The sequence below is a fragment of the Trichosurus vulpecula genome, chromosome 1 (genome assembly GCF_011100635.1).
Source record: "Trichosurus vulpecula isolate mTriVul1 chromosome 1, mTriVul1.pri, whole genome shotgun sequence".
NCBI classification, from domain to species: domain Eukaryota; kingdom Metazoa; phylum Chordata; class Mammalia; order Diprotodontia; family Phalangeridae; genus Trichosurus; species Trichosurus vulpecula.
In genome coordinates, this window is record NC_050573.1 from 445062203 (window position 1) to 445085134 (window position 22932).

The 22932-nt window shown below is 36.4% G+C and overlaps 1 protein-coding gene across 1 annotated transcript in view; it reads right to left on the reverse strand.

The window, feature by feature from the left end:
- TNPO1 (transportin 1) overlaps positions 1–22932 on the reverse strand; it is a 75460-nt gene that overhangs the window by 19412 nt on the left and 33116 nt on the right. The window contains exons 10-20 of the mRNA XM_036764144.1: positions 21984–22044; positions 19115–19283; positions 17839–17991; positions 14168–14393; positions 11770–11941; positions 7986–8072; positions 4571–4678; positions 4262–4420; positions 3964–4051; positions 2717–2815; positions 2441–2536 (exon numbers count right to left, since the gene is read on the reverse strand). Coding sequence (XP_036620039.1) covers positions 2441–2536; positions 2717–2815; positions 3964–4051; positions 4262–4420; positions 4571–4678; positions 7986–8072; positions 11770–11941; positions 14168–14393; positions 17839–17991; positions 19115–19283; positions 21984–22044 — 1418 coding nt within the window. The remainder of the gene's footprint in view (positions 1–2440; positions 2537–2716; positions 2816–3963; positions 4052–4261; positions 4421–4570; positions 4679–7985; positions 8073–11769; positions 11942–14167; positions 14394–17838; positions 17992–19114; positions 19284–21983; positions 22045–22932) is intronic.

Here is a 22932-nt window from a genome sequence, read left to right on the forward strand (position 1 = left end):
TATAAAAAAAATCTGAACAGGAGCTCACCATAATCCAATTTGTTCCACCTATTTTTTAAAAAGCATTTTTACTATATGGTCTAACTGATTTTCTGCTTTTATTATAAAAGGCATAGTGGAAAAGTAGAGATAACATAAAGAATTAAATGCTAATTTTTAATCTTAAAAATTTAAATGGGAAAGTAATCACCAATATGTAATCACTGAAAATAATGCTTTCTTAACATGAGATGAAACAATTGCAACTCGGAAGTGCATTCTACAATTCAAAAATACATACATAAATAAATACACTTTTACATTAAAAAAAAAAAAACACAGAAAACAAACCATGAAGTGCTTTAATGGTGTTCTCTCAAAAACTCACAAAAGGTTAATACTTCAGAAAAAAAGGGTGGGGGGGAAAAGATAATGTTTAAGGATTACTTGAAGCAAACTACACAGATAATACTAAAATCCAGCAGATTCATATGAAGCAGAGAAAGAAAACCTACGTCCAAGAGACACAAACTATGCAACATTCTCATTAAACAGGCATAATGAAACATGCAATAAAGCAGATGATGTTCTATTAAAAAGTTCAGTGTAGGATATACTATTTTTAGAAATAATTTTGTTAAACAGGCATTGTGTAATTTTGGACCACTGAACTTGAGCAGCAGCAGAAGACCTGGTTTCAAAATTCAGTTCTAGCACTTAATGGCTGTGGCTGTGTCTCTTCTTAATATCTCCATTAGGCTCAACTTCTTCATTTCAGGACACTACATGAGCTACCAACTTTAAGAGCTGTAGTGAAATAATATAAATCTCAACTATCATTATTACTTCCCTTTTAATTTTATAAAATTCATGCTGGATGAAATTGAAAATAATGGAAAGCCAATATGTTCTAAAGTTGAAATGGTAATTAAATTGTTTCATTTTTTTATTTGTAGTCACAGCACCTGATACAGTGCCCCCCTCAAAGCAGGCACTTAATGCTTGATGACTAATTTGATAAGCCATTAATTTTTAAAAGCTCCAGTTTACCTCTAATGTACAACTTATTCCAATAAAAAGTTCTGGCGTTAAGTAGTATGCTATGGAGCAATCTGTAAGTAACTAATTATCAGCTGTATTTTCAATGGAGTTTATCAACTTGGGTTTCATCATTTTAATCCAACTTCTAATTTTATTATAATATAGGTCAGTTAATGTTCCAGGATATACTGCTACAGATTCAATAGCTGATATCCCACAAAAAACTTTAGGTACATCACATTCAACATTTACTTGCTGTTATGCATTCACATTTAAAAACAATGGCTTTTTTTAAAAATTAATATATATGAAAGATTCTCTAATTTTATAATAGTAAAATGTTTCAATTCTGGATGAATGTCACATACAGGTACTGCATTCTAAAAAGGAAAAAACTTATAAGATACAATTTTTTTTCATTTTTCAGAAATGTTTGCCTTGTGAAAAGATTCAGTACCTATGTAGCCAAACAACCAGACCTTTTTTAAATTTTAAAAGATTTCCTTCCATACTAACTCCAATACTTTAAAAACAAATTTAAAACAAACCTTTTCCATTACAGTAGATTTATTCTAATCTTTCTATGAAATCTTTAGAAAGACAATCACAAATTGCAGATCATAACTAAAACCAGTAACCATCATGGTACATAGAAAAAGGAATGAGATGAATGGAAAAGAATTTTGAAATTCATTACCAAGAACTATCAAGAATACTAGCAGATAAAAACAACAACAAAAAAATACAAATATATTCTATAGTATGGAAGGTGCTCTTTAAACCATATATACATGCTCTTTGAAAATGCAAAAGGGGAACAAGGCCCTATAAATCAAATCCCAAAAAGCTCTGCTGAAGTTCACACTGAGAAGTTAGTTACTAGAGAGAACACAAAATGTGCATGCTAGTAACAACAAATTAACTTTCAACAGCAGTGCCATATCCAAGGTCTCAATCTATCTCAAAGTTATAAGCTTTGATATAGGGAAATAAAGAGGACAGATCACATTTTTGCACATTTTTCAGGCCCCACCCCCGCCATGTATATGTCCAGCTTATATGGCTCAAAACTTTAAAAAGTTAATGTATATAAACACACATATAGGTGCAATATATTTTCTGAACCAGTATTATTCAACCATTAGGCATACTTTAAGCTATAAAGCATCAATATATATTAGAGGAAGCAAGGAAAACAGATTTCTAATTGTCTTGTTTGTTCTTCCGAGTTTTACAATACTGGTTCAGGACTGTAGCTTTGTTAATAAACAGCGTATTTTATACAGATGATCCACAGATATTTATTTTAAAAAGCTGGACAAATGTTAGTATCAGTATGGTTTTTCTGAACAATTTAATTTAAAAGAATTTTAAAGACAGTTAGGTTTCCCTTCACCACAACAGTTCCGTTATATGGTACCTGTATTCTCTAACAACGTCTTTGGTGTGTTGGGTCTGTTAATGATTTCTACAAGCTGGTGCAACACCATTGGAATATAAGGCTGCATCTCTATACCTACATAATTAAAAAAAAAGGAAGAAATTGTATAAAAAAGGGAATATTTGGAATTGTATATCCTGCGACACAATTTTATGTTTATGATAAATGTGATAGTGCTTATGTTAATCGGATAGTAAACATAAAAAATAATTGTTCATTTTAAATCTCAACACTTACTAAAAAAGAAAGTCTTACCCATTTGAATTGAGATTTCTCCAATTGCCCACGTAGCATTGTTGCAGACTGAAATAAATTCTGGATTTAGGTTGGTTCCCAATATTGGCATGAAATCCGCTAGAAAAAATAACATTTTTTAAGGTATTGTGCACTAAGACATCTTATTCTAAGTGAACTCTATTTCAAAGGAAAAAAAAAACCCTCCAAAATTACATGTAAATTGACCTAGGAGAAAAAAAGGCAGATTAGGTGTTTCACTAGAATGCCATCATCTACCGAGATTGTTAAAAGAGTATGCATTATCATACAAAATATATTCTTTTAGAGCAAAAAGAGAATTTAGATTCTAGAAATGTTGGTAATATGTTTCTCTGAATTAAAATGGCCACCTCTATACTGTATAGGCTCCTCTTCGCAGGAAGCCAGAACTACAGATACAACTTAAAATTTTTTATTTTTCTCGCTAGCTCATTTAAAAAAGACTTTATTTAAAGCATGATTTTTATTATGCTAAGAGTCATGGGGGCAGGGATCTATAAGAGAAGTTATTATAATGTAAGATCGAACTTTTTACAAAATAACTTACACAAATACTTCGCATAAAAATCCAGCACTTGAACTGGTGAGAGATAGAGCTTTTTAAGTATAATTCAATTTATAAAAATGTACACATTTTAAAATGCACAATGCTTGGCGTATAGTTAAATGCTTAACAAATGTTTTTTCTTTCTTTCATCTACAAAAGACATATTTGATAATCATTTATGGACCCCTTCTTCTCACTCCAAAACCAGTTTTCCCCTTTGAGCTGTAACTGGTGGAATTTTTTAAATGCCTTATCTTTTAAGAATCCTCAATGCTGGAGTGCATGGGTGGTGTGGAAAGGGAAGCAGAAATTGGGCGGCTGATTTCAGTTATAAAACTGTGGTATTTTTTAAACAACTTGTTTCTGGAAAGGTCAGTAAACTATAACCCAGCCACTTAAATAGGAAGAAGTAATGCTAGATGTCTTCCCCCCCTCCCCGCCCCGCATTGGTGTATTTTCATGTAGAAGCACAGCTGCAGAAATGTGACTAATTTGCAATGATATTTTCTTGTCTTACATAAACACATCCTCAAAATTGTGATGAAGGCAAATAATCAAATAATAATGTGACAAACGAGTGCGATTTGTCACCACACAGTATCCATTAAAGAAAGGCTGAATTAATCATGCTGGTGATGTTATCATTATAGAGTAAGTGGGTAGGTGGGTAAGGTCATACCTATGCAAGGTTTAACATGCTGAAAGCATGCCTTTGTCAGGTCACCTAACAAAGCAAAGGAACTCTGTCGAACTTCTGGCATTTTATCCTGCAAAAATGAAGGGAAAAAAACCATCATTCCAATTCAGAAAACTACATGTCCATTGAAGACCTCGAAGTAACTAATTACTTTACGAGAAATAGTATTACAGGGAGCGGTCCATAAAACAACAGCGGAGCTGGGATTAGTTTTAATGTGTTAAAACACTTCGCTGACGGCAAAGTAATATGTGCCCTCCACAGGATTAAAAAATCTTACCTGCATGCATTGGTACATGAGTGTTAGAATGTTGCTTCGAGCAACTAGTTGTTCAATGTTGCCTCCAAGTCCTTCAGCTAGGCCACTGAGTAAATCAAGAGCCACAATCATGAAATCTTTATCAGGAGCCTCATATTGATCGGGTTGAGCATTGTGTAACTACAATTTTAAAAAATGGTTTTAAAATGAATACTTTAAAACATTCAAGAAAAAGGTTAAATTTTAAAACGCCCTATGCCTACTTCCAATAACTGACTTGATTTAGCAGGCTAAGAAAACATGAAATTGTAATAAAAACAATGAAAATACCATGGCTTGTGCAAGAGTCTTCTGGACAAGGTTCACACAACGCTGATACACAGGTTCACAGTATGGAAGGAAGCCAGACTGCAGGGCCGTGGCAACCGAAGACAGGCACTGAAACAAGAGTCAAGTACATGATCGTTTTTTGGTTAGACTCAAGAGAACCAGAGACCGCTGAAAGCACAATTCAACACACCAAAATGAAATCTTGTATAGCCAAACGCTAACGGTTAGATTCTCAGTTTGGGATCAGTAATGCACTAGATGCTACATCAAGCCTTATTACTTCCTTTTCCTTATGTATCTTCATGCCATCCCTACTGAATCCAGCTCCAGCCTTAGGGTCCTGTTTGGTATGTTCTTCACATTTAGCTCAATCTAGTTCCACTCCCTTGCTTTCCAACCACCTTTGTCAAATCTCTCCACAAATATCCTTCCCGCTCATTTTCTACCTCTAAGCCCTAGGAACAGTAATCAATACTGCAATACTGTAAAGGAGTATTCATCAATTGCCTTATGGCTCCACATTCATCTATCTAGTCCTAACCAAATCATCGTACCCTGGCTACCTCTCCTATATATCTTATCTTTCTCTATTAGAACGTAAGCTTCTTGAGGGCAGGAACTTGACCAGTCTTTTCTATTTGCAGCCCCAACTCTGGCACTTAACATATAATAAGCCTTTAGTACCTTTTTTGGGACGTTCATTCAAATGTCATAACATTTTTCCTTCATGTATTAGGAGTAACTATTTTTGTCTCTAATTCCCTCTATACTCCTGACCCCAAAAGCAAAGTTAACTGCTTGGTCCCCTCCATCTATTCTATTTTAGCAAGGTTCACTCCCTGTATACATCAGTGGTCAAGAACAAGGGTTTCTAAAATGGATTCTACTCCCCAGAGAAGACTCAGCGGACTGAGTGGCACATTCAACAGCCCTGTCCCACTATCCACCCCTGAATCAAACCTACTATGTATTATGTTAGCAAGTATTGAGCTGGGGAAGTGGCAAGAAGATACAAAACTCAGTCTGCTCTGAAGGTTAGAACTCACCTATGTAATTCTGGTATTCTTGGGCATACTCTTCTACCTCTTTAGTCCTTGCCAAAAATTTCTACAAATCCTATCTTTCATTATCTTCTAATTCTACCTCTACCCCTGACTATAATCTTGGCAAATAAAAAAAAAATTTCTATACCAAATTAACCCTTTTAAGGCTATCTGACAAATCATTTCCAATCTTAAAAATCTGGAAACCCTGTTATCTAGGGTCACAGGATCACAGGTTTAGAATTGGAAGGGATCTTAAGGGATCTCAATCATTAAGCCCAGTTTTTCCTTAAAAGATACTGAAACCTGTTGGAGAAGATGTGGGAAAATTGGAACACTAATTCATTGTTGGCGGAGCTGTGAGCTGATCCAACCATTCTGGAGAGCAATTTGGAACTTTGCTCAAAGGGCTATAAAAATGTGCGTACCCTCTACCCAGTAATACCGCCTCTAGGGCTATATCCCAAAGAGATCATACAAGTGGGAAAAGGACCCATATGTACAAAAATATTTAGGGCAGCTTGCTTTGTGGTGGCTAAGAACTAGAAATAGAGGTGCTGTCCATCAATCGGAGAATGGCTGAACAAGCTGTGGAATATGATTGTAATGGAATACTATCATGCTGTAAGAAATGATGAGCAGGTGGACTTTGGAAAAACCTGGAAAGACTTCTATGAACTGAAGCTGAGTGAAGTAAGCAGAACCAGGAGAACATTTTACATAGTTACAGCCACAATGTGCAATGACTTAGCACTTCTCAGCAAAGGAAGGACTTAAAACTTTTCCAAAGGACTCATGATGGGAAATGCCATTCACATCCAGAGAAAAAACTAGAGTCAGAATGCAAAGTAGACTATTTTCTCTTGCGTTTTGTTTTCTTTTTCATAGTTCCTCCCATTCGTTATAATTCTTCTATGCCATATGACTAATGTGAAAATGTGTTTTAATAGGAATGTATGTGTAGTGCCCATATCAGGCTGCAGGCCATCTTAGGGAGGGAGAGGGAGAAAATTTAAAACTTATGGAAGTAAATGCTGAAAACTGAAAATACATGAATTTTTTAAAAAAAGAAAAAAAAAGATATTGAAACCATTCTTGAGACTTGACTGGCTCAGAGGACTAAAAGCTCAGGCTGCTGACATCACTTCTTGATCACTGCAGTACAAAATGTCCAGGAAGAGCTCCACGTAGTGCCGATGATTAATAGACCATGATGGAAAACACAGGCAAGGCAAGGGAGCTGCTACATCCACTCAGCATGTCCCGGGCGCACATTTTTTTGGGATAGCCTTCTGCCATGCTGAGTAATTCTCCTTCTGTTAACTGCTGAAGGACCCACACGGTTTCATTTTGTCCCAAGACTAAACATAAATTATCAGGGGTTGGGCCCAAGTCAAGCTTAACTCAGAATAGCCATGCTGCCAGCTGCCACTCATTTTTAATAAGAAGTTTATCATAAGAAAGTTTATCATAAGAAAGAATTTGGTCACATTTTCCTGGTCCTCTTGTCCAATACCTTTTTAGAAGGTTTAAGTAGCTCCTAACAAAATCTCTTTTTGCATTCTAGAGCCTTTTAAACTATTTTTCAGTTCTCCGCACATGTATCTAATAAAGAACTGTCAATTCACAGACACATGAAGTCATCATTGCAGGCACTTCCCTCGCCTCAACAATTTATTGCACACGTACTATGTGCCTGGCCCTCTGGCAGAGTATTCTATGTTTTAAGAGTTGAAGTAAATTTGAAGTTACTACATTACATGTAATATTACAAATGCAAGTATCATGCTTTATGTCGTTATTTCAACTGGTACAGTTTTTAAATTGTTCTAGTTTGAAATAATGTATCTTCTATTCCAATACCCCATTGCAGGGGGCAGCAACTAAGGGCTACACAGGAAAGGCACAACTTCTAGCAGGTCATACTTAGGTAGGAGGGGTCATGACAAACCATATTGTCCGTCTCAGGAGTACATCACTAGGAGGTTGACAACTCATTAAAAAAATTCTTTTGGTCATTGCAACTTTAAGATATTAGGAGCGATCCATGAAGAGAAGGAATAACAAAACTAATAAAAATTGTAGATCGAAGCATATTGCACGTGTAGTTATCACAAATACAGTTGCAACTTAGGCCTTATATTGTACTTCGCCATCCTTCAAATCAGAGGTATCAAACATATGGCTTGGAACATTGAACTGTTGTCAAAATGCAACTGGGAAACATTTAACAACATAAATGAAAATGTAATATAATATGTTAGCATGTGGTTTTTTTTTAAGTAAAGATGTGGTCCACAGGGATCCTTATGTGTAGTTTAGTGGCCCCCTTTGTAAAATGAGTTTGATAACACTGCTCCAAATGATCTTACCTCAAGTAAAGGGAAGAGATCTTTATCTTCATCTTTCAGCATGTTCCATTTCTGGATTAGTGGAGGCATTAGCATCTGTATATATTCCTATTTATATGGAAGAAAAAGACATTTTTTTTAAAGGACAGTTTCATGATGAAATGAAGCAATTTTAGTACTGAAAAATCAAGGAAGAGAAATATAACATATCCAACCCTATAGTGTTACTTCTAAAATATTCTTTATAAGTTTGACACTTCTTTCTGGAGAACAGTATGCATATACATCTCCATGGTTCAAGATGAAAAGAATCCTAGTTTTTGTCAAACTATTGATGTGTTGTGACAATATAAACCTGCCTTAGATTCCTGAAGGGAACTAAGTGTGTTTCACAACTCCACTACTGAAGAGTTAGCATGGTGTGATGGAAACAGCACTGGGCTTGAAGTCAGGAGAGACGCCAGTTCAAGTCCTGGCTGACAAGCACTGTGGGACTGCGGGCAAATGTACTGCATGTTTCTTCTAATCCTTAGATCTTCTGTAAAATGGGACACTACTACTTGAAATACTCACCTGAAGAGATGGTTCTGAGAGAAACGCTCTGTGAAACAGGATTTTAAAATATGATTTTAAAAGATGACAGAAAACAGGTTCTCAAGTGTATCTTCCAATCCATTAGATCAGCAATTCTTAAACTGTGGGCCATGGCCCCGTATGGGGCTGTAACTCACAGTTTAAGAAGCACTGAAGGGGTCTCAAGTGGAGTAAGTTTAATAATCAATGCATCAGATCACGATTCAGAACTGGAATAAGACTTGGAGGGGACTGAATCTATCCTGTATTAATGAGGTAATTGAAACGCAAGGTGACAATGACAACCCAAGATCCTATGTCTCCAAATCTAAATTATACTGACATTATACCTTAATCTTAATTCTCAATGATGTACCACCTACCTGTATGTTCTTCTTAAACCTGACACAATGGGGACTGGGGGAGACAGGGACTCAACCTATGACATGGTATGGCTACTACTGCATAGTGCTTTTAAAATTAACATGTAATCTGAAACTACCTAATATTCTAAAGCCATGATAATCTTGAAATGAAATTAAAGCATAAAGGCTTAAAGTATTACATAAAGGTGAGTTATTAAAGATGTCCCTTATTTAACTGTAGACAGTTAAAAAGAAGCCAAGCAAAATAGTACAGGTCCACATGCCATTTTTGAAATAAATTAAGCAGGAGATTAATGATAAGTGAGTATACCACACTTTGGGGTGGGGGTGGGTGCTTCAGATACTCCTAGTAATATCAGCTTGCATTTGATACATTTTTGGTCAGACTAAGTTTCTCTCAAAGGTGGGAACACACGCAGACAGAAATAGTTGGCATATCTGTAAGGAAACTTAATAATCCTCATGTTTGCTCTTATCTAGATTCCTCATAAATGGTATATTTTAAGATTCCTGTGTTCTGCTTACTCTAAGGGTGGTACATTTACAAAGGATGTCAGTTCTCTTTGTCTTTATGAATGTAAAAGTATGCACACCAAAATTCAAGAGCCTCTCCCTCAAGTCAGTTTACAGTCCTACCTGGGCTGACCAGCTCCTGGTGTGTTTTAAGTGTGCTCTTGCATATTCTGGATCAGGGCAAAAGGACCAAGGTAGCCATGTCATAGGATGTCACTTGTTTGTTGTTTGTTTTGGTACTTGTTAAAAGGAGGATACACTAAGTATATCCTAACTGTGAGGGCATACCACAGACCTGTTCTGGGCCTTCTTCTCTCACTAGACTTTCTTATTCTTGGTTCCCACTGTTTTATTATGCTTATTTATGAAGATGGCTCCCAGACAGATACAGTTAGCCCCAGTCTCTATCCTGAACAACCTTTGCACATCACCATCTACCTATTAGATAAATTAAAATGAATGTCCCGGAGAACATCCCAGAGTAAAAAAAAAAAAAAAAAACCCAAAAAATACCCCCTTAACTCCCTTGGCATTCACCCCCTTCCAGAACATATTTCAATCAAGGCTACCATCTCTCCGATATACCATGTTTACACACCTGGAGAGTCCTCCTCCACTCCTGATTCTCCCTTAGCCCACATATCCAATGTGTGATGATACTAACATTTCTACCTCTATAGCATCTCTCCTATTCAATCCCTTCTCTCTACTCACATGGCTACCACCCTAGCTTAAGCCATCATCACATCTTAGCTAGACTATTGAAATCCTCCTGGTTACTCTTGCCTCACAAGTCTCTTGTCCCCTCCAATCCATCCTTCACACAACTGCAGCCAACGCTGACTTTCCTGGAATACATTCTACTCTCTTACTCAACAAATTCTCTTTTCCCTGTTAGGATTAAATATAAAATCCTCTTTGGGCCACTGAAAACCTTTTATAACCGAGCCCCAATCTACCTTTCCATCTTTTCACACACAGCACTCCACTTCCGTCTCTGAGCCTTTGAACTGGTGATTCCCCATGACTGGAATGCCTTCCCTCAATTCTACCTCCTGGAATCCCTGTTTTCCTTCAGACTCAGATTGAGCACCACTGTCTCCATGAAAGCCTTCTCTGGTTTCCCCCAGCTGGCAACGTGTCCTCTCTCCTAAAAGTTCCTTCTATTTATTTGGTACCAATTTTTTTATGTGTTTATTTATATACATGTTGTCTCCCCTGAGAGAATGCAATCTTATTGAAGACAGGGACTTGTTTTACTTTTCTCTCTGTAATCCTAATGCCTGGCACACAGTAGGTACCTAATAAATGTTCATTTATCAACTGAGGTATTAGAGGCATGATTGGAACCTACATGTTCCCAATTCTGGCAACCAGTGGTGTAGTGGATAGAGGACTGGGCCTGGGATCAGGAAGACCTGAGCTCAAATCTGGTCCCAGAAACTTACTGTGTGGACTTGGGCATGTCACTTAGCCTCTATTTGCACCTCAGTTTCCTCAACTGTAAAATGGGAATGATAACAGCATATACCTCACATGGTTTTAAGGACAAAATGAGATTACATTTGTAAAAGTGCTTAGCATAGTGCCTGGCATATTACATATAGAAGACATCCCCTCCCCCACCCACCCGTTTCATCTCCCAACTCCTAAGTCTAGCACTCTATGTACTTTGGTCATGCTGCTTGCAAATACCAAGCCTGAACCTCCTGCTACACTTCGTCATTCCCCTCAACAAAGAATATAATGGTCATCTTGGTTAGAATAACTCCTTTCTCTTTCCTGTTCAGGGGCTATATTAATTCTCAAATTGTCTAGCTAGTTTTTTTTCTCCCATGAAGCCTTTCCTGAGGTAACCTAGAATAATTATTCTTTAAGCTAACTTCTTTTAAAATTGTTGTAAGGTTTAGTTTTGTTTTCTGTTTCACTTATATGTCTTTTTCTCTAATTATAATAGACTTCTGAACTCCTCCCCAACAGGCAGTGGTGTTGACTAAATAAGCACTAAACTACCTGGGTTCCTTTAAAATTTGTATGAACTAAAGTAATGTCCATGGCGCAACCGTAAATGTCACAAGGCATTTCAGTGAATTCAGTGCTGTTTCTTTATATCCTCTTTCTGTTGGACTTTTACAGTACAGAACTTGCATATTAAGTTAAAGGGTTAATACTGAAAGGGGCTAATATCAGAACAACACCTTTCTAATGTATCTATGTTCTGTACTATAGATGCACATAATTAAAAACACTCATCACTTCACAGTGCTACACTGCACTATATAATCCAACTGATCCATATTTCCTTCTCTCAAAATTGTTAGAGATATACTTACTGGTTTATTTAAATGATGCCCTACAGAATCTGCTAATGTTCCTATGGCATCATAAAGAATGAGCAGATTCTTATGCTGGTATTTACTAAATGCGAAAACCAGGGTATCAAGTATATAAGCAAGGTAGGGAACAAGTTCTGTACAAGCCTCCTCTTCCAGGGTAGCAAAGGCACTAAGAATTTAAAAAAAAAAAGAGAGAGAATTGGTTATTATATTAAAAATTTTTTTAATGAGGATAGGTACACTATGACATATTATGTCATTATTTTCTACAAGCACTCTATAGCCCACAATACCCAAAAAGACTTTTCTTCTTTTTAAAAATTATTTCAACTTCCCATTCTTATCTACTCATCCAATTGTGGGCCTGCCCAGTTGGTACCATTTAGCCCATAGCCCATTGTTACTGCCAGATCTAAAGATCAGACCTTAGGATTACAAAACACAATGAAATAAAGGGTCACAATCTAGTCCTTTGGAAATAATTCTAACATAAAGGAACTAGAAACAAAAGAAGTGGCCTACTGCCAGGGAGTAGCTAAACAAGCTGTGATGTATTAGCATGATAGAATAGTATGAACTGGTGCAGAGTGAAATAAACAAAACAAAGAACAAATTACACAAGGCCTATAATGATGCAAAGAAAAACAACACTGAAAGACATTCAACAGTTGTAGCTTCAGAGGATTCTGAGCCAAACAAACCTGGGTAGAGAGGTAGCAGACTCAAAGTGCACAATGAGGAAGTGTATTTGTCAGATATTAGCAACCTACCGATTTGATCAAGTCTATTGATCAAGTCTTGCTCTAAGTCCTGTAACTAAGTAATGACTCATAATTAACTGTGTGGCTTCTTTTTTAGGAGATCTAGGGGAAAACATGAAATCAATTTATCACAGACTTGAGAGATAGAAGTGACCTTAAAGATTGTGTCAGCCAACTCTCTCATTTTACAAATAAGGGCCAGTGAGGTGACTTGCCCAAGGTCACGCCACAAAGAGCTCAGTGAGAGCTTTCTAAGGTAGACATAAACATACACTAGTTAAGAGTTATGTTAAAACAACCTTGGTTCCTGAAAAAATTTTAATTGTATTGGTGCTACCTAGAATACCTACCAGTACACTGTTTTACCCATTTATTTCATATTAAAATACCCTCTAGAGAAAAAAAATTTAATTGAAGAATCTTAAGAAATTTATTTACAATACTTTTTTTAAAAATAAGTTTAATCTTCTGCTTATATCCATTATGTTCAACACCCCCAATCATTTTAGCCACTGGAAAGGATTTAAATGAGGCAAGAGTGCAATGTTTTCTTGCTAAGAATAGGCTATGAAAGGTATTTGGTTGTAGAAATTACAACCAGACACAAGGATTCCAAAATATGTTAAGTGTGTTCTGGAAAACAAAGGATGTATGCTCAAGACATGTACATCCCTAAATCTCAGCCTGTAAAGTAATTCCAAAAACAGAAGGTTCAAACACCTATTTACATTGGACTAGTAGCTGAGATGAAGGTCCTATGTAATCACTGAATAAATAGAAACAGACAGGTGTGGGATCTCTTTTGATGAAAGGATAATCCACTTGGGGGAATGGAAAAAATCGAATACAAGTATTTCTATAAATATTACAAGCTAGATGTAACAATGTCACCTAGAAACTAGCCTAAATACAATCAAGGTTAGTGGTATAAAAAAAAGGTCCTAACTTTTTACCTTCATCACTACTGTCATCTTTGGAAAGTTCTAGATGGGGACTCATTCCCTCTTTAGTTTTCTCACTTTTGTCACTAGGTAGTTGCATGTACATGTGCTATGCAGTGGGGAAAGAGAAACGATGAGAAATGTGAGCCTAAGTTTGGGGCTATTATTTTTGTGGCAAGCCCAAATTTTGAAAACTACTGGAAGGTCTACTATAAACACTAAGCAAAAATCTGAAGGTGTGGAATATGATCAATGTTAAAAAAAAAAAAAAAGCAAAAAAAATCCCCAAACTTTAAATTAAGTTCCTTCCTGTTTCCCTCTATTCCTAGAGAGATACTATCAATTGTCAATTTTTTTTCCAAGCAAAAAAATTTCTTCTGAATACCTAAACTGTAAAAATAAGTAATGCAAAGTTCTTGTAAACAGGCCTGTTAATCAGATAGTTTCCTAAAGCTTTATCATCAAGGAAAACATGTAAACAGGGCAGTAAGAAAATAGGTTTTACACATAACATTCAAAAAGTGATTTTATAAACTTCAATTTGCTAATCTTATTAAAATGACTGCTAAATCCTCTCACAGTGTATCAGGTTTATGACCTGGGAGGAACCTTAAGAGATGCTGAAAAGTTTAACCAATGACTAAAGTACCAAAGAAAAAGATGAGTTATTTGTGATTTAAGATGATAGCCTACCTGCAGGCAGCTTCTTGTACTCTCTTGTTGCTATCTAGAATACGTTTAAGTAATTCTGTCATTAATGGCTTCAAGTACGTATCTGGGGGCTGGCTAACTACCCAGTGTGCATAGCGGCTAAGAGTCCAGCATGTAATGGAACGTACAAGAGCCTTTTTATCAGAGAGGCACTGAATAAGGTGAGGGATGAGTTCAGGCAGATATGGTATCATACCCTGCATACAACCTGAAAAAACAAAAAACAAACAACAAAAACAAAAAAAAAACAAGGAAGAGGAAATTACAAACTTTTAAAATAAATCTGACACAAGCTACTTCCCATTTGGAAAGGATTAGTTGAATAGCAGAGATGCAAATAACACTAGAACAAAATAATCTGTAGAACAGATGACACCCAAGCTTAGCCCCATGTCTTCCTTTTCAAGAAGTATTCAACAAAACAAAAGCTTCAAATGCAAAAAAAAAAAGTGTATATAATCCTTTGACCTTGAGAAATGAAACCTATTACTTTAACTTAAACTTAAGAGATAAAGAACAAGACACGAATTCCTTAAACATAAATTCTAAAAGCAGAAAAAAAAGCACCAATTCAAATGTTGCATATGCTATCTGCCTAAAGATAAGTTTATTTTAACTTCCTTCCTTCCAGTCACTGAATGAAAAACACAAATCAACTCTAAATATGCAATTACCTAACAAGATTCATTTTATTTTTTAATTTAAAATTATTTAAAAAAAAATTTCAGTTTGATACTTCAAATCAAAGCAACAAGTATTTATTAAGTACCTACTATGTGCCGACACTGTACTAAGCCCTGGGGAGACAAAGAAAGGTAAAAAACAGTCCCTGGCTCTCAAGGAAATCAGAGTCTAATGGTGGAGACATGTAAATTACTATATATTAACAAGCTATATGCAAGATTGGTTAGAGATTATTAATAGTGGGAAGGCACGAAACAATAAAAGGAATCACAAATGTTTCTTATACAAGGTGGAATTTTAGCTGTGGCCTGAAGGAAACCAGGGAAGTCATGGCAGAGATGAGAAGGGAGAGAATTTAAGGCACGGAGAACAGCCAGTAAAATGCCTGGAGTTGAAAGAGGGATGTCTTGTTTAGGAATAGGTCATTTTCACTAGTTTGGAAAGTACCTGGGGTAAGGTAAGAAGAGTGAAGGTAGAAAGACAGAAAGGGTCAGGTTATAAAGATCTTTAAAACCAAACAGAGGGCTCATATTTGATCCTGGCTGATAGAAAGCCACTGCAGTTTACTGAATGGGGTTGGGGAGGAAGTGTCAGACCTTCAATTCAGGTAGATCAATTTAACAACTGAATAAAGGACAGATAGGAGTGGGGAGAGACTTGAGGCAGAGATATCAACCAGCAGGCCGTTACTTTATAATAGTCCAAGCATGAGTTAAAGGCATCAGCTTGAGTGGTGGAAATGTCAAGAGGAGAAAAGGGGGCATATACAAGAGATATTATTTAAAAAAAAAAAAAACCCACAAAAAAAACAAACCACAAAGATTTGGCCACAGATTGGATATGGCATGTGGGGGAGGAGGTGAGAGTAAAGGTAGAGGATGACTGGAAGGATAGTAGTACTCTCAACATTCCAAGTTAGAAATGGGAGGGTTTGGGGAAAAGATGAGTTCATTTCTTGGCATGTTGAGTTTCAAGCAGCTAGAGATGGGACGTTTAGGGGAGATAGAAGCAGATCTGAAAATCATCAGTACGAAGATGCTAATTGAATTCATGGGGGCTGATGAGATCACCAAGCAAAACAGGAGAGAGGATGAAGAAAAGAGGGCCAATGACAGAGCTCTGGGAGACAGCCACTGCTACCACCTCATCTCTCATTTCGGTTTCCTATAAAATAGTTAAAGGCCTGATAGCATGTTTGTAACTAATAGTACTGTTTTTTCAAAGAAGTTCATGTTGAGAACACCACATTATGCTCTGTTAGCACTTCGAAAATATAAATCTCAGACCCGGTAAATTAAAGTTAACATCAAAACTTTTATGAGGCTTTTGTAAGCAAGAATATGATCAAAGTTCAAAACGATAACCACAAAAGCCCAGTAAATCCAACTATATTTCCTCAATAGAGTCAATGTTAATTCAGATGCGACCAACGTCAGCTTGCCAAGAGAGGGTGAAGTAGAGGTGTTCTACATAAGGCTGAGAGTGAATGTGCGGTCATTTAACCTAGAGTGAACGTTGTAAGAAATAAATGAAACCAGGAAGGTGTCTGCTAAATGTCTCTCAGAAGGGCGGGGCCTTCATCCTCTGCTGCAAATAAATGAAGACCATTAAACAGTGTCCATAAAATGGTTTCAACGTCTCATAAAAGGCATATGTATATATGTAAGCGCACACACACACACGCACGTAGACATAAACATACACGTAGAACATTCATTAAAGGATGAGTGACGTCCATCATTTATTTTAAAATGTCATTACCAACCAAACAATAAAAGAGCATGTACTCATTATTTCTTGTAAAGCTACCAGATACTTTATTAATACGTTCAATGACCATAGCCAGTGGCAAACATGTGAAAAGTCTGACTGGGGCAGAGTTGTAGCTTATTGCTATCCAATGGAACAAAGTCAAATGGTTCAGAGTAGAACTCTTATTATAATACAGTAATTCAAATGTACTATGTAGTATCAGTCCCAGCTTCTTAACATCAGTATTCTTCTGGGGATGTATAGTTACAAGTCACAAAATATTCTGGTCTCCTAAGAGCTTAAATTGAAAACCACACAAGGGTGATGGAAAGACAAAAGGCAGAAATGGTAGGCTATAACACATCACTAATGAGAAATTATACAAGAAGAGTAATGGAAAAGATGTTATCAAAAAACTTATGATGGGAAAAAATTATGGATAGTCACATGGGGAGCATGAGGGACAATCAATGAATAGTCAATGTGCTCCAATAGTATTCACCTAACATGAAGAGAACATGAGGACCACCCCATGTAGGATGGCTACTTTGTAGTAAATTTACAGAAAGACCATGGGATCAAGATTTAGAATTGGAAGGGACCTTAGAATTGAGTACAATCCCTTCATTTTATGAAAGAGGAAAACAGAGGTTAAGAGACTTGGTAAGGTAACACAGCAAATGTGCCCAAGTCTTTGCAGCTTCAAACTCAGCACCCTCTCCACTGCCCCATGGATGAGACCTGAGTAGATATTTGGGCATGGAACGGTTTTGATATACAATTTTGAAGGGAATGGCTACACTGATGACAGAATGAAACTATTGGGAGCCTTGTTTGTCAACTTCAGCGTAATAAAATAATTCCATTATATTATTAAAAAAGTTATAATATAGTGTGTTATACTTCTCTCTAAAGAATAATGTGGACCTAGGTATGGAATTTTACAGATAATGTCAGATGTAATGGCTGTATTCACATGTTTTGCTCAAGGTTGTTTTTCCTCTCTTTTTGATACAAGGAAAATTTCAATTGAGAAGGGAAATAATTGTGGTATAAAAACAAGAAGGTCTTATAACTTGAAAGAAACAAAAATATTCTGTTGTTCTTTGGTATAATCGTAATACTATTCTTGGTATAATTATTCCTTAAAAGAAACTTACAATCTTATGAGGTAAGTTTATTAAAGTTTTAAAAGTAAAATATAGACTCTTACTTACCTTCAGCAATTGCTCCTAAGACTAAGATGCCTGATTCTTTAACTACCCATTCAGGATGAAAAAGTAGTTCTTTCAAGAGGGGCAAAATATGTGGCAAAAGTTCATCACGAAACACATTTGCCAGGACATCTAGAGCGGCAGCAGAACACTTTCCTAAAGGAATGATTTAAATTTAGTTACTCAATAACATCACACAAATTTGCCTGACTAAAATTAGTGGCTTAAAAAAAAAAGACATTACTTCATACATGACATTGCTTTAGAGAGAGGGTCGTTAAATAACAAGAAAACTCGTTGGGACAGGGTCTACCAATTATGAAAAGAGTTCCAAAATCTATTATGTGCTTTCTACTGGGTGAATCTAGCACGGCAAGGTCAATACACAAAAAAAGGTCTTGCACTTTTAGTTAAGTAATTAGTTGAACTCTAACTGGGGATATTTTTCCCACTTGTGATTTCCATGTAAAAATATGGTTATAAATTGCAAATTGTAACCAAACATGTGTTGCCCTAATCAAATGCTCAGAATATGAGTATTTAAATATTTATTGGCAAAGTAGAAACATTACTATTTATTTCCAACACTCCTAAAGCTTATTAGCACTGAGAAACTAGATGGAGCATTGAAATTGTTTAAGAAAAATAAATCCCCAACAAAAGGATAAAATAGGCTAAACATACTGTAGTTTTAAAGGTAAAAGAATAACAAAACATGCTACAGCAAAACTTGTTAAATGTACATTAATGTATAATGTTGATTTTTTTGAGAGGCATGGAATCTAAATACAATTCTACCACTAAGTGCAACTGTATATCAAACTTCATGCTTCAATTTTTTGTTTAGTCAAATGGGAATACCCTGCTTTCCAAACCTTAAGAATACTGAATGACAAATCTACCTACTTCCCAGAGTTCTTATTCACATCCAATAGAATAATGAAAAAACACTTTCGGTTTGCACATGATCTCAAAAAAGGTCAACATGACTACATCCCTAAAGATAATGAGAGTCAGATCTACAAATAAACAAAGTCTACATTCATACTGATAGAAGTAATTTCATCTGATATTCTGCAATGCCTTAAGTTCAAGCATTACCAGTTGTAGCTGCTCTGGGAACTAAATAGATTGTTTAGCTTCACTGGTTGTCAGTTTTCTCCTTTGTAAAGTTGGGACACCTGAAATACCTCACAGGGCTACTGTGAAGACTGTGTTTTGTAATAAGTGCTTTAATTGAGCAGCTGCTACATCAAAGTCAGGACGTTTTCTGCCTTACTTAGATTCCAGTCGGATATTGTATCATCATCGTCAAGTTCATCATCATCATCTTCCTCTTCCTCAATTCCATCTTCATCATGCTGCTGAGCCACTGTCCGTGATCGATGAAAACGAGGCCTTATATCTTGTTCGCTATCAGGAATAGCTTCATCTTCTTCAACATCACCCTGTTTTCCAAACAAAGAGACAGCATTTCTTCAAGAACAATGTTCATCAGCTAAGATGCACATGAGCACGAGTGAAACCTGTGCTATTTTATTTATTCATTTCTTCATTTATTTACATATTATTCTTCTATTTCCAGAAAGGGTGAGACTGTGCTTTGTATCTACTTTGCAGAGAAGCAGTCCTCATGCAGGGGGTGGGGGTGGGGGGCGGTGGTGACAGGTGGCACTTTCCACTCACCAACATATTCATTTAATGATACCTTGAAAACACCTGCATTTCCCTTTTGTTACCCACTTACTTACTTGGTGGATTCACATCATTCAAACAGGAGAACGTGCTTAGTAAGCATCTTAACTGATTTAAATACATAAATGTAACCTCAACCAAAACATCATGCATCTTTACCCCAAGAGGCAGAACACTCCAGGCTATAAACCTCAAAACTGGACTGAAGATAAAGATTCAGGAAACTTGTCCTCACCAAGGAACATCACAGGTTTCATTTGAGGATAACTAACAAAATAACTCGGACTTGCCTTTTGTCTACTTTCAGTAATTGCATTTGCCCACTGTCATATTGAACCTGATTATTCAATTCAATTCAAAAGGCGTTTCTTAAGCATTGACATAAAGATAACTATTTCAATAAAATTAGTTTCCTTTCTAATATTTTATACCTTCTTTTATTCATTTAAAAATATTCTGAAAGAGGGGAGGTGTTCATAAGTTTGGTTTCAGCAAACTGTCAAAGGAGTCCAAGACAAAAAAATGGTTAAGAATTTCTGATGTAAATGAAATGATTAATCAAATATTCTAGCAAAAAATGTTGAGTGTGCATATAGAGAGACCATCAAATTTTAAAGAATCAGATTACAATAAAATATATTTAACACCTTCTACAATGATTCATAAATTCTCTACCCCTCCACCCAGATTTTAAATAGTTAAATGAGTTATACCAGCTTGGGGATATGACAAGAATAGAAAGACTAATACAAAACTTACTCTTCTGTGGTAATTGATATTTATATTTTGAGGAAACGAAAATAAAAATGGCATTGCCAGAGTTTTCTTTCTAAAGGGGCTAAACTGAGGGGGGTGAGGTAGGGGAGGACACAGATGGGCACACCATTATTCCGATACTCTGGATATGGTGAGAAACCTCATTTTCAAGCTGAAAAAAGTGAGTTTTGGGGACACTGACTCTGTAAAATGTATTTGCTTTGTTGTGATCTTTCAACTAAAGGCGCAGATTTTAAGATTAAAGGACCACAGTGGCAAGAGTTCCAATTAATATGATGCTAATAAGCTTAATCCATTAATCTGAACAGAGGAACAAGTGAAGCTGGGGCACTGAAGGCAGAATTACACTGTCCTGGAAGGATGTTGGAGGGAAAAGATAAAGTCTTTGAGTTAGTCTGTTGGTATGTATTTTCTATCCTTCTCTATCACTCACCCCACCTCAACCTCTCTCACTGTCCTCAGAAGCCCACTTCTCCCACCTAGAAACATTTCTAGGAATATCCTACAGAGGGAAACTGAGGCTGCTTGTGTAATAAAGAAGTATCAATAACTGCTCCCTAATTGTTCTGTTTGGATTTTTATATATTACATTTTGTTTAAAAGGGGCACTGTGCTGAGTCAGTGTTATGTTGGAGTTTATAGCCTTTTTTAATCTTTGATCCATAATCTTTAAACCAGGGTTCAACGAATGCCTCGGGGCAGCTAGGTGGCACAGTGAGTAGAGCACCAGCCCTGGAGTCAGGAGGACCTGAGCTCAAATCCAGCCTCAGACACTCAACACACTGTGTGACCTTGGCACCAAGTGGCTAAATGCATTTCATCTTACTGTGTAGTGGTTTTGGCACAATCTTCCCCAAAGCTATAGAAGTGTAATTTATTCTTCCCGCTCACGGAAAGTAAAATTCCACAGGGCCAGAAAGCGCTACTCAGCAGCTGTGGGGACCCACCTTAGGCTTGCCTTCTCTGCTGCCACAGCAGGCTCAGGCTTGGGCTTCTGGTGCAATACAGTGGAGGACCCTACGTGCTGCTTGTTTCCCACTCTCCACATCTCCAGATTTTGTTTCTCTTTCTTAGGGAGAAGAAAAGGGCCTCCAATTTTGGGTCTGCAGCCTAACTCCAAAGGAAAACTACAGAGCAGTTTGACCCCCTCTAAATACTTCCTCCTCAACAAATTAACCTTTCAAATTAAAATTCTATGGAGTTTGTTTTCGTTTTCTCACAACAAAATTTCTAAGGGTAAAACTGAAAACAAAAAACTGCCCTTTAAATGGTAAATACATTTGTGAACCCCAAAAAGGCACAATGACTCAGAGAACATTATGAAGAATATGTAGAAGTAGATGATCTGACATTCCATTTCTAAGTTAAATTACTATAATGCGAAGTCAGGATCCACAAAAGTCTAAATTACAAATTAGCTTTATCTGCAAATATATTTGAGAGATGAAAATTGTTGAGAGCACAGATAAAAAATTGATTTTAAAGAGAAAAGAGGCAAGCATTAAACTTTTATTGCATATAAGCTTATGTAACAAAAGACTAAACAGCTCTATTTAAAATATTTTTATACTGGTCAACTTAAATTCTTTTTTAAATCCATTGTCTTAACGTGTGATCATCAAGATGATTTCCCCGTCTCTCCCCACCCACGTAAAGAAATAGTTTGATATTATTACCTTAAGTAGAATAATATCTATTTCTGAGTACTTCATGCCATTCACTAATACAGGAATCAACCTATGAAAAACAATTGAGATAAACATGAAACAATAGGCACGCAAATTTAAACTGTAATGCTGAAATACTCTGGTAATAATTTGGTACTAATTACCTTTTGCTTATAGCAAAACTGTCATTAACACCCAAGGTAACATTTTATTTCAAAGTTTTAAACTTGATTATTAATCACAAGATATGCAGTCTCCACTTGTGAATATTTGCCCCCATTTTGTTTATTCAGTGCTAATTATCACTAATAATAAAGTTTATTTCTTGGGGTCTCTACTGAGTGAAGATCCCAGTTGCAACTCAACCAAGCAGATGGCATGAAGGAGGTTGTGATGAGGAAGAATTAGGTCTTCTTTTTTTAAAATATCAGTTCTTTTTTTATTTTCTTTTATTTTTAATTTTTTTTGGAGGGGGGAAGGCAGAGCAATTGGGGTTAAGTGACTTGGCCAAGATCATAAGCTAGTGAGTCAAGTGTCTGAGGTCGCATTTGAACTCAGGTCCTCCTGACTCCAGGGCTGGTGCTCTACTCATTGCGCCACCTAGCTGCCCCGAAGAATTACTTCTTGAGGCTGGCACATAAGCACCCAGGCACACCTCAGAGACTGCCCTTTTGTAATGTCTTCTTGATATTTTCTCTTTCAGTGGGGGTGGAGGACATTAGAATGAGGAGCAAATATGGGAGACTTGTTCTTCAATAGAGAGGCCTGCAAACATTTAGATTCCACAAAGGAATACTTTTGTATTCCTCAGCTTACAGAGAAAGAGACAAGAGGAAAAACATCCATTTAACTTTTCTTGAGAATGATTTCTTAAAGAGATGAGGTGTTCAAATCGAACCCCCTCCCCCAAAGCTCCTCCTCACTTCCAGGGAAAACAAAATGAATGCATTCACCACAA